The 14,628-nt window shown below is 43.0% G+C and overlaps 7 protein-coding genes across 7 annotated transcripts; 1 reads left to right on the forward strand and 6 right to left on the reverse strand.

The window, feature by feature from the left end:
- Nucleotides 1-150: 150 nt before the first annotated feature.
- Nucleotides 151-876, reverse strand: Bfra_001987 (putative 2-haloalkanoic acid protein; the record flags this gene model as incomplete). Its single annotated transcript, XM_037332412.1, has 1 exon — nucleotides 151-876. The coding sequence occupies one exon, from the start codon at nucleotides 874-876 to the stop codon at nucleotides 151-153; it is 726 nt and encodes a 241-aa protein (XP_037196566.1).
- A 1,209-nt stretch (nucleotides 877-2,085) lies between these two features.
- Nucleotides 2,086-3,750, reverse strand: Bfra_001988 (putative amino acid transporter protein; the record flags this gene model as incomplete). The annotated part of the gene is made up of 1 exon (XM_037332413.1): nucleotides 2,086-3,750. One exon carries the CDS (start codon nucleotides 3,748-3,750, stop codon nucleotides 2,086-2,088), a length of 1,665 nt encoding a protein of 554 aa, XP_037196567.1.
- Nucleotides 3,751-5,276: 1,526 nt separating this feature from the next.
- Nucleotides 5,277-6,779, forward strand: Bfra_001989 (putative fad dependent oxidoreductase superfamily protein; the record flags this gene model as incomplete). Its single annotated transcript, XM_037332414.1, has 2 exons — nucleotides 5,277-5,876; nucleotides 5,928-6,779. 2 exons carry the CDS (start codon nucleotides 5,277-5,279, stop codon nucleotides 6,777-6,779), a joined length of 1,452 nt encoding a protein of 483 aa, XP_037196568.1.
- Nucleotides 6,780-8,490: 1,711 nt separating this feature from the next.
- On the reverse strand, nucleotides 8,491-10,711 carry Bfra_001990 (uncharacterized protein; the record flags this gene model as incomplete). The annotated part of the gene is made up of 5 exons (XM_037332415.1): nucleotides 8,491-8,866; nucleotides 8,931-9,201; nucleotides 9,278-10,012; nucleotides 10,106-10,137; nucleotides 10,194-10,711. The coding sequence occupies 5 exons, from the start codon at nucleotides 10,709-10,711 to the stop codon at nucleotides 8,491-8,493; spliced, it is 1,932 nt and encodes a 643-aa protein (XP_037196569.1).
- A 662-nt stretch (nucleotides 10,712-11,373) lies between these two features.
- On the reverse strand, nucleotides 11,374-12,449 carry Bfra_001991 (putative parasitic phase-specific protein psp-1 protein; the record flags this gene model as incomplete). The annotated part of the gene is made up of 2 exons (XM_037332416.1): nucleotides 11,374-11,958; nucleotides 12,024-12,449. 2 exons carry the CDS (start codon nucleotides 12,447-12,449, stop codon nucleotides 11,374-11,376), a joined length of 1,011 nt encoding a protein of 336 aa, XP_037196570.1.
- Nucleotides 12,450-12,888: 439 nt separating this feature from the next.
- Bfra_001992 (uncharacterized protein) lies at nucleotides 12,889-13,529 on the reverse strand (the record flags this gene model as incomplete). Its single annotated transcript, XM_037332417.1, has 3 exons — nucleotides 12,889-12,992; nucleotides 13,234-13,257; nucleotides 13,280-13,529. Coding segments are annotated over 3 exons (378 nt in total), but the record flags the coding sequence as incomplete, so codon positions are not given.
- Nucleotides 13,530-14,062: 533 nt separating this feature from the next.
- Bfra_001993 (uncharacterized protein) lies at nucleotides 14,063-14,447 on the reverse strand (the record flags this gene model as incomplete). Its single annotated transcript, XM_037332418.1, has 2 exons — nucleotides 14,063-14,255; nucleotides 14,329-14,447. 2 exons carry the CDS (start codon nucleotides 14,445-14,447, stop codon nucleotides 14,063-14,065), a joined length of 312 nt encoding a protein of 103 aa, XP_037196572.1.
- Between the last annotated feature and the right edge of the window lie 181 nt (nucleotides 14,448-14,628).

The raw sequence follows: 14,628 nt of genomic DNA on the forward strand, positions 1-14,628 counted from the left end.
TTGGAATTAATCTTGCTACCACACTTCCTCCATTGCTCCATGATTAGTGAGATGAGGATTTTTCCCTGGAATATAGGCATAGAACTGAATAATTACAGAAGTTCATGACAGTGCTATCACTAAAAATTACTATGTTGATGATTTGGTACCTTACGAGGAAGTAGCTTTCACAATTTTCTCAGCCATTTCCGGCAAGGTATTGGCCATAACCTCCAGCTCAGTATCAAAAATATCCAAACACGGTTCTTTCTCATACTCCGCACAATAAGCACCCCTGAATCCAACCTTCTTTGCAGCCGAAACATCCCACATATGGGCCGCAGCAAACCACGTCTCGTCATCCGCAGCAAACTTCTCCAACGCCGTTCTATACGCTGCCAAAGCCGGCTTGGCAACTCCAGAGCTATCGCACGAGATGAAGCTTTCTGTAGGCATCTCGACACCCCCCTTTGAGAAATACTCCTGCACGCGCTTCAAATCGGCCGTGGTCAAAAACCACACCTTAAAACCGCCCTTCTGCAAGATCTCAAAACACTCCTTGGCGCCAGGTCTCAATTGTAGCTCAGAGTAACCTTGCACACACGCGTTGAGCTCCTCATCAGTGCACAGAGCTCGCGGGTCGTCGATTCCAGCGAACCATAAAGTGCGGTAGAAAGTTGACTCCAGGATGCCTTTGTAAGGCTTATATCGCTCGGAAATGGAGAGGAATGTGAATTCGAGCTCGGCAGCGGTCATCCAGCTGTAGCCGAAGAATTTTGCGGTGATGTTGTGGGCGCGGAGTTTTTCGCCAATGGCGCGGTCGATTTGCGCGTGGTATTCGTCGAATGAGACGAGGGTGCCGACGATGTCGAAGACGACTTGTTTTTGACCGCCCATTTTTTGTGTTTTTTGGGCTTTGGTTATTGGATTTTAGTGATTAGTTGCTTGCTGGCTCATGGAAATTGAACGGTTTAATTGGGTTTAATGATATATTGCAGAGATTGGATTTGATTTAAAGACAGAGGTACAGAGTGAAATAATTGGTTTGATCTACTCTGCGCTCTGAATGACTAAACTTGTGCTCTCTACCTTCCAGCGATATGTGATTCCAACTCAATTGTTACTTTTGTGATACCAATGTATGTGTCATTCGTAATACGATATAATTGATGACAGAGATACTATCTCAACATCTATTTGATCCCACCTACGGATTGCTAATTGCGGGAAGCCCCATGATGTACATGTTATGATTCGCAATAATAGATTCCCCGCATTGGCACCGTTTCCATATTGTATGTAACCTCACTACAACCGCAATCTAATGACATGTCCGATCTCGCCCGAAGTTCCAATATCTCCTGATTACTGAACAGGTAGTTCTTGAAGTTTATCTTATGCCGGCGGCTTATCTGGAAGGTTTCATTTTGATGCACACCCCCCCTTCTTTGCCCCATATTCGGCTTTCAAACAAGCATTAAAGTTAACACCCCGAGAACGGCTATCCCACTCAAGACAGCTGCTTATCTGCAGCATCTTCCTATTATAGCATCTCTTATTTACAATACTCCATCTATGTATGGTCGCTTCTTATCGCAACTTTGCGAGACTGCATGCGTCGGCTTCAGGGGTTGGGGTCGGATAAGCTTCGGGCATGTCACTTATCTACGCGGTTCCTTTTCCGCAAACCCTACATTGCTCTGTATCCAGGTATCTTGTCATATGCAAATCTGTTGAAAATGAATTTGGACATTTTGGAATTTCATTGGCCATGGTGTGGAAGATTCGGAATGACCGTCGCCAGTGCTTGCCATTTCGAAAGTTGTGTCGTCTGTTGACGAGCAGGTGGCGATGTCGAATTGCGCTGAAACTGGGATTCATAGATTCATGATAGGCAAAGTTCTTACTAAGAGTCAAAATATTGTAGAGTTGATGGATAAATAAGCAATATTACTAATAATACACGCCCCGACACATGCCTATCTTGTTCAGCAGAAGTCTAAATCTACAACACGGAAGAAAAAAAAGTTGTAATTATAATCTTGATCAAGTAACTATGTAATTATAATGCTAAACATGCTATGTGACAAAATTGCTGTGGAAGGCTCAAGACCACAAAATATTCAATCTTGCAAGCCCCTTCTTGGGCTCTTCCTCGGGCTCTGGGTTTTGCTGGTAAATCTCAATGAATCCACGAATAGGCATTTCCTCCAAAGAAACCATTTTAGTTTTGGCATAAAATTTATAGCCCAAAAACAACATTAGGAAGAGAGGAATGTTCAGATATGACGAGATGAATGTCTCAGTGTCCCATTCGCCATGAATGAAAGTCACGTATCCTCCGGTAAAGAGGAGAATGACAAAGAGGGTCAGAGAGACCCACGTCGTGTATGGCTGGAGTGGTGCGGCCCATGGAAGCTCAGTGTGGCGATTGATTCCTTGCTTTTTACAGCCAGCTTGAAATCTAAGGTAGACGACCAAGATGGATATCCAATTCACCAAGGTTGCGATTGAGACAAGATCTTGAAGCCAAGTAAAAACTGTACTAGCAGTACTCGACAAAGTCATGTAGCCCAAACACATGAAAACAGCATATAAAGCAGCTGCAATATAAGGAACACCGGCACGGTTCACTCTAGTGAAGAATTTGGGAGCGTGTCCATACATAGCCATACCAAAGAGAATTCGTGTTCCGCCGAGCATACTGGAGTTTCCGGAAGACCAAGCTGAGGTGAGTACAACTGCATTGATGATCGAAGGGATAACCTTGATACCGGCATTCTTCGCGGCAATAACGAACGGTGATTCTGAGGCAGTACCAGTAGACTGAAGAAGATTGGGGTCGTTGGATGGAACCACAAGGCCGACCATGAAGATGGTCAGAATGTAGAACAAAAGGATCCGGATGAAGATGCGCTTAGCGGCCATAGGGATTGCTCTTCTTGGATTTTTCGTCTCGGCAGCAGCTACAGTGATATTCTCAATTCCAGAATATGCATATAAAGCATTGTTGAGTGTTGTCCAAAACCCAAGGAAGCGACCCAAACTACCACCAATACCCAAGTACTGGACGAAAGCTCCAGGGTCCCTCCAATAACGAAAGCCTATCGATTCATGGTTCGGACCTCCTCCACAGGTGATAACGAGAGCCATTACATTGATTCCGATGACAAGCATAATCTTCAGCATAGAAAATGTAAACTCCAATTCACCATAGACCCTAACAAAAGTGACTGCGGTCAAGATCATGAGAACAGCAAAAACTGTAATCCAAACTGCATTGTTGATTGTCGTCCAGAATTCTACCAAAACTGCAGCGGCGACAATTTCGGAGGGAATAGAGACCATGTATGAGTAGACTTGGTTCCAGCCATTGGCGAAAGACATGGCAGGGTCGAAGAAGTGCTGAGCATAACGAACTTGTCCTCCAGTGAGAGGAATTAGGGCTCCCATTTCTCCAACAGCAAACACTACACTGGAAACAGCGAGGCCAACCACCGAATAACCAAGAAATGCGCCCAGAGGACCGGATCTTACAATTGCTCGGCCAGAACCAAGGAATAGACCAGTACCAATTGTTCCGGCAAGCGCGATCATCTGGATATGGCGTTGATGAAGGCCTTGCTTAAAAGCTTTCACCTCCTGAAATTCTACTGCCGTTGCGTTCTCATATTGACCAGAGCGAACTTCGATATCCCCTTGTCCGATAGCCTCGTTTTTGGAGCCTCCATGGCCGAGCTCGTAGTCTTCTGATTCATGATCTAAGGACATATTTAAAAGATACCAATATCAATCAAGAGGAATGAAAGACAATTTCTCCTGTGTAAGAATGATAGATCTTGACACAGCGTATTTTCGGTCTATCTTGTACTCTTTCAGATCACGGAATTCTCTACCCTGCATTGGTAGGAAAGCCACATTGAGCTAGCTGTAGATAAAGTATATCAAGTAGAAGTTTCTTATCATGATAACAGTTATCTCGCGCTCACCTCGAAGCAGTTTCCATCATAGCTTTTGCCATGACCGAGAAAGGGTATATCCGCAATTGGATGCTACCCCGCTAAGTCAACGATACCCAAATGACCCTCCGGCTCTGTCCCCTGCTTAACCCACGTAATGATAACATCCCTTCAGCCAAACCAACTTGTTGAAGCTATGAATTGTCTAATTGCGTGCTAAGCTTCCAGGGTCCTCTACCCGCAGAGCTGATAAGCATGAAATCCTTGTACGCACTCTTTACATACTTCAGATGATGTTTTGTATTGAATGGTATGTTGGATTTTTGACATTATATAAAACTCACGTTGGAATCACCTCCTTCACACCTTAAAGCATGGCCTCCTCGTAGTTCATCCAAATGGCCATTTAGCAAAATAGTAGCCTGTCCATTTCTTTTACGAGGTGATGAATCACAGGTGAAGATGATCTTGTTCCAATCTGTTTGCTAGGTCAGATTATAGAACAGCCGTTAGAAACAAGTAAATGCTGTGGGATACGTCGTAATGCTCGTCCTTGCGATTGACCAATGGCTTTGAGCTCAGTCAGATCTGGAATATACTGCCTGTAGGGTAGCTGGGTAGTATTTGAGTTCATTTGGACAAAAGAACCAGATACAGAAGTACTTTTTCGGAATCCCCATTCGGGACGGCGGAAGGATTCAAAATTGGGGCGGCTAGTTCATTTGCGCCACTTTACTACATAAGCTTGTAAGGTTACAATCTCCGTCTGCAATTGCCGCGGAATTCTTGGCCGTACTTCGTATGCTTGAAACGTCTGATTTAGATATGAAAGGCATCACATCATAATACCACCATGTCAAAGAACTTGAAATCTACCCGATTCGAGAAGGTTGAAAACCGCGTTGACTAAATGAAATTGCCTAGATAAATATCGTTGGTTATAGTGGGATGATAAGATTGTGAAGGGCCCAATGGCAAGGTTGAAGGACAGGGGCCGAGCGATGCTGACATCTGATAAGAACGTGGAGAGATCAGGAGATGTCACGTTTCATTATTAAGACACCCTCTTAGTACTATAAGCTTGCATTTACGGGTACTGCAAGCTGTCAATCACTTTCACAATCAGTCAATTACCATCGTGTCACTAGAAAGTGTCCCGGTAATTCACTTTTATATAGTATTTGGACAACCACTTGCGGAATCACACACAGCAAAAATATAAAACATTATCATACCGCTTAACGATCGAAAGATTTACTTAAAATTATATATACGCATACCGGTGTTCCATCCGAGCCCCCAAGTCAAAGCTGAGAGAAGGAGAACACTATCGAGACCATGAAGACTGTTTCCGAAACCTTGAATGACCTCTCGATTTCGGTCGCACCATCAAAATCAAACTCGATAGTATCTAAGTGTCTACCAGTTTCTAACCCAGGAGAGTGTTTCTGGCAATCTGAAAAGCATAGGTTACATGACCACCGCTCTACAGAAGATCTCCCAACGCACAGCGATGTAGCCATTGTCGGTGCGGGGTACGCCGGGGTTAGCACCGCATATCATCTAGTTAAGGAGGCCGGTGACTCGATCAAGTCAATCACTATTATAGAGGCACGAGGTGCATGTTCGGGTGCAACTGGTAGAAATGGAGGACATTTGAGGCCAGATTTGTATGGTCATATTCCAACTTATGTTGAGCGAGGTGGACCACGTGCAGGAGCTGAGATTGCCGAGTTTGAGATTGCTCACGTCAAGGAGATCAAGAAGCTTATCGAAAAAGAGAAGATAGATTGTGACTTTAGCCTCTGCCGCACAGTTGATGTATGGTGTAATGAGGAGATGGCAAAGAAAGCCAAGGCAGTATATGATCAAATGGTCAAGAACGACTTTGAGTATATGGATGATGTCATCTTCCATACCGGAAAAGAAGTTGAGGGCGTGAGTGAGATTCCAATACATCAGAGTGACCCATCTCTAACTTTCTCTTAGATTTGTGGAGTTAAGGGTGCGAAGGCTTGTGCTTCATACACAGCTGGGAGTATGTGGCCTTATAAGTTTATTCTGGGGCTTCTCGAAATAATTTTGCCAACCGGAAAAGTTAACTTGCAGACCAACACACCAGTGACTAGTGTAACCAGTGTAGCCAGTGGAGGCTTTACCGTTGCGACAAGCAGAGGAAACACACATGCTAGCAAGATAATATACGCCAACAATGCATACATCTCTGCGCTTCTTCCTGAATACGATCAAAACATAGTTCCTTGCAAAGGTATCTGTTGCCGTATAACTGTACCTGAAGGCAAGACGGCACCACTTCTCAACAACACTTATATCAACCGAACAGAAGATAACACACTTTCATATCTTATACCCAGAGCAGATGGCAGCATTATAGTCGGTGGTGCTGGGTCAAAATTCAGACCTCATAAAGATCAATGGTACAATAATGTTGATGACAGTGTTCTCATCGAGTCAGCAAAAGATTATTACGAAAATTATATGCAGGAAACTTATAATGGCTGGGAAGACTCTGGTGCTAAAGTTGATAATATCTGGACTGGAGTTATGGGATATTCTTATGACTCAAACCCTCACGTTGGTGAGATACCTGGAAAACCCAATCAGTTTGTAATTGCCGGGTTCAACGGTCATGGTATGCCAGTCATTTGGCTTTCTGGTAAAGCTGTTGCCAAGATGGTCTCAGAAGATGTACCGTTCGAGAAGACTGGTGTGCCACGATTATTCAAGACGACTCAAGAGAGGATAGATCGGGCCAAGAATGGAAGCGAAGAACAAGGTGATATTCTTGGTACTGGAAATCAGAAAGCCACAAAGCAATGAGAGACTTCTCGCTTTCTCTTATTTCCATATCGCTCTACCACCTCTATTGCAATGGGGAGCGGTTGCACATAGCTAGCTTCAGCAAAATGGGTGGATACAAACACATTACCTCCTTGAACTAGCCTATCGCAGCAAATTATCAGCTTAGCATTGTCTTTTGGTTGTTAGTAATATTTGGCAACGAAATCCTCGGCTGAAAGACATGGAGTCTACATTCCAATTCATCAATATCGCTGCTTTGGATGAATGGGGTTATGGAGTAAAAATGATAATTATTGCTCTTATATGCTCTTTATCTACAGGCTACTGGTTCTTCAAATTTGAGGTTGCCCTCAATACCTAATGTATTGCACGATTAGTATTTGCAAGGCAGCCTAACTTGATGTCATGAAAATAAGAGAAAAATATAACGTTTTTACCTTGAGCTCTATAAATTGTTGATGCCATGTTTCAATCTTTCTCTTTCCATGCTGCCATTGTCGATAGTTTGATAATCGTCCCCAGAAAAACTTTACAGTTGACAAAAAACTTAATCCACTTTCATATGTCAGCCTTTTATTCCTTCGCATCGATGCCAATCATCACGATGTTTTCCTAGCCTACTTGAACTCTTCATTGCTTCGAGCAAGCCCCTTCGATGCTTTCCCTAACTTACTGGGGCATTTCTGAATGGAGAGGACATTCGTATAGTGGTGTAAGAACCGATTTGAGAGGGACGGCAAAAGATGTTCCATGCGTCTTGATCATATGGATAATTATTGTAACAGATTTGATATTTCGAAAACTCTATATACTCCTAAAATAGCCTTCTGCTTGACTATCTAGGTGTAAAACTTAATACAACTCATTGAGACTTATGCTGTTCGAAATGCGTTGCATGATCCATCTTCCTCTTAGAATTTCATCCGGTGAGCATAAAGGATTTCAATATCTAATAAACTTCCTACTCTCAACCTCGTTGTGAGGTAAAACCTGACGCCAAAGCTAAGGTGATCCTTGATCTGCGAAAAAAATTCGTATTTGTCACGAGACATGGGACAACGTTGTAGATGCAGAATTATACTTCATCAGCAGGAACTTAGTCTGATAGATTGCTGGAAGTGAATTTGGACAATGAAAATAAAGGCCTCTAATGAGAACAATTATTATTTCCCGTTGTTATTTGCATGGAAAATTGTTTTTCAAATGGTAATTGACCGAGCCAAAATATATAGATACATCCATCGTGAAAGCCATTTGCATAGAGTAAATCATTTTCTGTGAGATTAGTGGTACTGACTATATTGCTCGCACCAATCTGATAGATACATCATTTTGGAGATCGACTTGGAAATTAAAGAATTGACTCTTGCTTCAAGATATATTAGGAAAGGCAATAAAGTATCAGATCTTTCTGCTCTTCCATATTTGGACGTAGCCGCCAGTGATAGACTCTTATGCCATGCTCAAATTTCGGGTTATCACACAACTATCGCGAAATCAATCATCTTTGCCTGTTCTATTATGAGGAATATGCATGCCCTTCAAATCTTCTTACTATCGTGTAACACATGAATGAGCCGCATTGCAGGTTATAATTTACCTAAGTTTGGGAAAAGAACTCCATTCGATAAATCTCAAACACAGACCTACTTTCGGTGCCCAAGACTATCGGTATAATAAAAAGAAATGCCATCTACGACAAATTTCACGCAAGTCGCCCACCCAGGTCTCAAAGCCATCCCTTCTCCAACTCCCTCACTTCTTCGGGTCTACCCAACGCGACTCTCTCCTCCCCTGGTCTTTCCCCCCTCATCATGCCCAACCTTAACTTTACATTTCTAATATCCTTACTCAATGATGTGTTAGCTACCAAATTCTCACCAGCAAGAACATCGAGATACGGGTTCCTCGACGTGGCTATAATAGCTGATAGTGCTGTACTGTGAACAACACCGTTGGCGTAGAAGGCGTATAAACCGAGGATTGTACTAAAACAAGTAAAGAAGATTGCGATACCGTACGGGAGGTAGAGATATTTCGGGGAGTACGAAAAGACGTTGATAGAATGCGTGAAAATAACTGGGACAATGGATGCGTTTTGCTTGCTAGAGTAAACGTTAGTTCTGAGACATTTGATTTTGCGTGTACTTGACGTCGCGGCGAACTTACAGAAGTTTGGGCTCGCTGAATAAGCTGATGATAGTATTCGCAGCCAAATCTTCTATACCTCTCGCCAGACTATGATTACGACAAGCTGACGCAGGTTTCGTAAAGAATTCTATCGAATTATAGATATTGGACGCTCGGCTAACATTGAAAGCCGTGTATGCATTAAGCCACGCGCAATACCCTGTGGTTCCACTCACAGCCGGCAAGCAATCTGCATTTCCTACCTGAGGATTATCATTCCAATATGCGTTAAGGAAGTCATCACAACCAGCTAAGCCAGTGGAAAGAACACGACTTGTTAGCCCGAATCGCAGTTTTCAGAGCTAAAGAGCTCATATCAGAGGTACCAATTTGAGCTGTGATGTTCTCACTTAGCATTGAAATCATGGATTGATAGAGGGATATATGGGGTGCGATGTCACGATGACGCGTGTTGCTCAAAGCTCTAGGGTAGCCTGGAACATTCGTCCATAGCTTGTCGATATCTTCCACATCATAAAGCATGCCATAGCTTATATGCTGTGTGCCATCGATAAAATCAAAATGGACGTTTCTTGTGCCGTTGACGAGCTCGCATAAAAAACTATCATTAGCTGTCAAACCCCATAGTTTAGGTTGGACCGAAAAGAATGTGTTGTTGGTGTTACTGAGATCTGCCGATATGTTTTGTCTGATACTGACATCCCAATTATTAAATTGATCGGGAGATGAGGTATCCAGTTCACCGATTGCCAACCATCCCAAGCTGTCGTTATCGGGATACATCCACGGATCAAAAGCAGATAGATAGACCATAGACGGCCAAGGAGAAACAAGAGAGTCGGAAAGGTTGGACGCATTTTGGTAATGCGTGATCCAGCTGGTCGAAGTAAAGACGTTGTTCTGAGCGAGATCCTCTATATATTGATCAAAGTAAATTTGCTCGGTATCCTTAGGTGCCATACATTGAACATAAGGACCTCTAATGTCGATAGAGTAAGATGAATTAGGCGCTGGCCCTCCAATTGGAACAATATCGGAGCTCTCGGCAGCTTTTGTGCCAATATTTATAACAACAGTGCCAGGTAAAGTAGAGACGTTATCTTATTGGAAAGCGTTGACACTAGACCAATTGATGGCAGGCATGGAAACGTCAGAGGTTTTATTCATAAGGCCATTAACAATGATCAATGTACCAGGAGATAGTATTGCCGCAAGACTCATCGCCCTAAATACAGGTAGTCAGCAAGCTTGTATGTTGGGACGAATTTTCATATCATTTACCAATAGACCAATGCTAGAAGGGTCACAACTGGTGCATGTCTGCATATTTCTACGCTTATAAATCTTATCGGATCCGACGTCAATGCAAACATCTTATCCAATGTACTTAACGTGAATGCTTTTTTTCGTATTGACATCCAAAGATATTGTGGATAAGCAGCACAATTTGCTGCAAGAAAAGACGATACCACAGAAAAAGCAAGAAGACTTCTAAGTGTTATCGAAAACCGTTTTTGAAAATTGTGGGTTTTTTGTTTGCCATCCAGATATGAATAATAACCATGATGAGTGCATGCTAAGGCGATTCCGAGAAGGGCGAAGAGAACCATATAAGTAGGATGTTTGTGCCAGGAAACACCTCGTTGAACAGATCCGCGAGTCTCTGGAACGGCGGCTGCTGGGATGGAACAAGATCCGTGAAAGCCGTAATCCATGGCTTTGTAAGGGATGGCCTTTGAGATCATGGAATTTTTCGAAACGGCCAACATGGGTATATCTTCAGGGGTCGCCGAGAGCATTCTATGGCAGGTAATATAATCAAGGAACGCCCGGAAAAGAAGTTTTTGTTGGAAGTATAATCAGAAACAAAGCGAGTTGATCGAATGATACATTACCTGAGGGAGAAAAATCTCACGATAGCTCTCAGCAACAAGAGATAGATTCGATGAAGCTTTAAGTTAGCTTGTATTTGTCTCTCATAAGACAGTTTTCAACTTCATGTCGTAGCTTTTTGCTGTAGAAAAGCAAAGTCTGTGATCCCCGCAGGAAAAATTAATCAATAGCTTGCTTGACCGTAGTGAATAACATCAACAAAAAGCCAATAGGCTAGCAAGAAGATTCACGGATCCTCAAGGGACAGAAACGCCGGTGAAATACATTCATTTTGAATGCAGCTAGTGAATTAGATGGTGTAAAAGCTCACAGAAAGGGGATTGTCAGTCTCTCTCCATTACGTTGAAAAAACAGGCGCGGGGCAAGCAGTCGACTTGACCACAGCTATGCAAAATCATCAATGCATTGCCAAAAGACTAAAACCCTAAATAGATATGAATATATTTCTGATATATATTTATATATATATGGTATCTAAAAGAACACTACAAACGCCGATTAAACGCTATGAGATGACATTCGTGAATCCGTTTCCAAAATCTTTGCTAAGCCAAGTCGCACACACAATCTAAACAGGAGCTACCTTCACAGCCTCAAGATCGCTGTTACTGGCACTAACCCCATCGCTAGTCTTTTCTCCTGACTTCTTCATCTTCTTCTTCGTACCTAAACCACCCAACCCAGTCATTGCTTCCTTGAAGGTAATGGCAGGATTAAACAGGTTTAGCGCGAAACAAGCCACAATAACCATAACCCCTTCAAATCCGATGAATAGATTTTGTTTCTTGATAAGATTCCCAGTCCATCCTTCTGCCAATTCCGCGACTCTGTATACAGATCTCCAGAAGATACAAATCGTAGCAAGGGCAAGAGCGATTAAAAACCCCTTAAAGCCTTTAGAAGAGCGAAGTGTTATGAAAGCGGGATTTTGATCGAATGCGGCGTTACCGAGGGAGCGGTATCGGGAACGTGTGCGCAATGCAAAGTCGACGCAGAGGATTATGAAAATGAATAGCGTGACAACCTGGAATGCGAGACCAGCTACCATGATGTTATCACCAGTATCTGGGGATTTGCCTGAGTGGGAGGCTGCGGATGCCAAACCACCACCTGCAGCTTGCAGGAGAAGTGACATAAGATCACATGGAATGAACTATGGAATGATTAGTATTAGGCTGATATGAAAAGACGAATGGTGAAAATGTGTCAAGAACATACAATTCTGGTATAAGCTTCAGGGCTAATCCTTGAATTTTCCGGTCCAAAAGCATATACGATTCTTCTCAAGCACAAATAAATCCCTCCCGCCATAAATGCCGGTGCGATTGTCAAGCAAACAATCTGCATTAAAAATCCATCTTGTTTCCATTGATTCTCCCAACTCATGATACGACCCGCATAGCCGATTACTTCAAGTATAACACCGGCGCACATGGCGAATGTAAAGGCGGTTGCGCGACGGGTGAATGCATATGTAAAGACAAATCCAAGGAACGAAATGCTGAAAAGGGCGAGAAAAGCGGCATTTGCGCCGATTGAAACACGATAGAAATAATAGGATGTAGAGATCGGACATGTGTCGACTGTGCAATCCGCAAATCTATCGAGTTTGTTTCGAGGGAAAAGCATAAGAAGGGAATTCATGGTGGCGATGGTGCGAGGATAAAATGTCGATGAAGGTTGTCCCTCAGTTTATGGGATGATAGAAAGCCAGACGATAGAGAGTGTCCGGGGACTGACTCAACAAGTAAAAGGCTTGAAAATATCGATATACGAGAAAAGAGCAAAACGTAAGGGTGCGGCGAAAAGGACAAGTAGGAAAATCTTACACGGCGTGAAAACGATTCCCGTTTCCGTTTGTGGGCAAAAATGATATTGGATACGTGAAAGAGACGGATTTACCTTAAATTGGCAGAAAGAGGGTAAAAGAGAGAAGAACCTTACGTGGGAATTGTCAGCATTGTCTATATACTAATTGGATTGTAGACAGCACTGCAGTCACTTTGTTGGGGAACAAGCCCATGTTTGTAAGTGGAGGAATGAGATGGGATTTCGGAGTAAGCATGGGTCCGATCGTCAAGTTTTACTCAGTACTGACTAGCGCAATGGGAATAGCGGCATCTACTCCGTATCTGTTTTTTGTTGGAATGGCAGTCTTCTTTCGTTCGGATTTGAAGAAAATCTCAGCTAAAATGATGTTTAGCAGTTTCGCAAAGCTGATGATCAGGTATTGTAAAGCTATTCTGCTCTTCCAAAAATCAATCGTTATACAACGCTATAAGGCATAGATCAAAATGAAAACTTCAAGTTTCGCCTTGTCGGGCTTGCTAGGCAGCTCGGCCAGCAAATTTCATTTCTCACATCTGAGCGGCTCCAAGTATCCGTTCTTTTTCTTATCTCAACCTATCAGCAAGCTCGGTAAACGAACCCGAGACGTTCTGATCAACACGTGCTTAGATCGGAACGTCGCTTACATTTTTGCTGGCCAGACCTCGTTTGACACTTCGTATTTCTAACGAATCGGAACTCGTTGTATCCGAGTCCTTGCTTTTGATTCTCGCCTCCAAAAAAAGAGACCCATTCTAATTCGCCCAAAATCACTTTTGTTTCAAAGCTTTGATCAAAGAGAATCTTTCGTAATACATTGCTTCTGAAGACCACCCTGAATCTCAAAAAAGCTTCCGGGATTTTTGTACTTTCATAAACTTTCTTAGCACGTCCAATATCTATAAGATCATCTCATCCATAACGTCATCTCTTTCTAGCTAATAACTATGGTATGCTATCTGACTATCTGACTACAGTGGGGTAGTATCTCGTCCTGTAACCAGTTTATACAGGAGTTTATTGAATATGGGATCCATCTGATTAAATATTCACTCTTTTATTGGTTTAATGGAGTCTATCTTGAATCTCAAACCGTGCCAAACCTTTCTCTAGTCGATTAGTCTTGGCACCTGGCTACTCTATACTGCTAACATCACGCTGCCTGTTGTTTGTCAGTGGCAAGCATTGTCGTTTTTCGAAATTTCAAATCGTAACTCTCAGGTCCCAATGATAGATTTCAGTACATGTGGCAGTAAGGGTACAAGTAGTACACATGCCGATCTAACGATTCCGAGTCTAAACAGTACACGTCAAATACAGATTGATAGGCCTCGAGAACTGGGAAGCCGTTAGAGTGGTTAAGGGCAAGGACCGGTGGTTGAATACGCACTGAGTCGAAGATAACATCTCTATCTCTCACATTGGTGATCCTAGAACCGCTTAGTGGCAGGGTCTGACTCCCTGGTGATGGTGAAGATCTCAGCAATAGTCTCGGCAGTTCCCTCAAATCTTTCCGGTACGCCGTCTGCATAAGTGAAATTTGGTAGAATCTTATAGATCTCTTTCTGCAAAATCGCTTCACCGTCATGATAGTTGGTGACAAATGGATATTTTGGCAGTTGGCTTCTTCGCCGCCATCATCCACAAATCTGGAAAGATTGTTAGTTTCCCCCCCAATCCAAATATGAGGGCTTACCATGAGGAACCAGAAGCAAAAAAATCAAAGAGACTTGCTCGATATGAACTGCGTTCGAAGCCGGCGTCCAATGATTCGCCCTGAGACAAGTCGCTTTTGTTGACCTTTTCGTGTGCCATGTTACCACCCTGGTGGAGGCACGACAATCGTTTGCATTGGGATTGTCTAGCATACGCTCTCTCTAATCTTTGATAATTTGGCTGACGAGGCAGACAGATTGAATATCGTTGTAACTTAGTGCTTGCTTGACAACCTTTTTGGTCTTTTCGTATGATCTCTCTTTACTGCCAGGGAACACTC

This window comes from Botrytis fragariae (assembly GCF_013461495.1).
Source record: "Botrytis fragariae strain BVB16 chromosome Unknown tig00000006, whole genome shotgun sequence".
NCBI classification, from domain to species: domain Eukaryota; kingdom Fungi; phylum Ascomycota; class Leotiomycetes; order Helotiales; family Sclerotiniaceae; genus Botrytis; species Botrytis fragariae.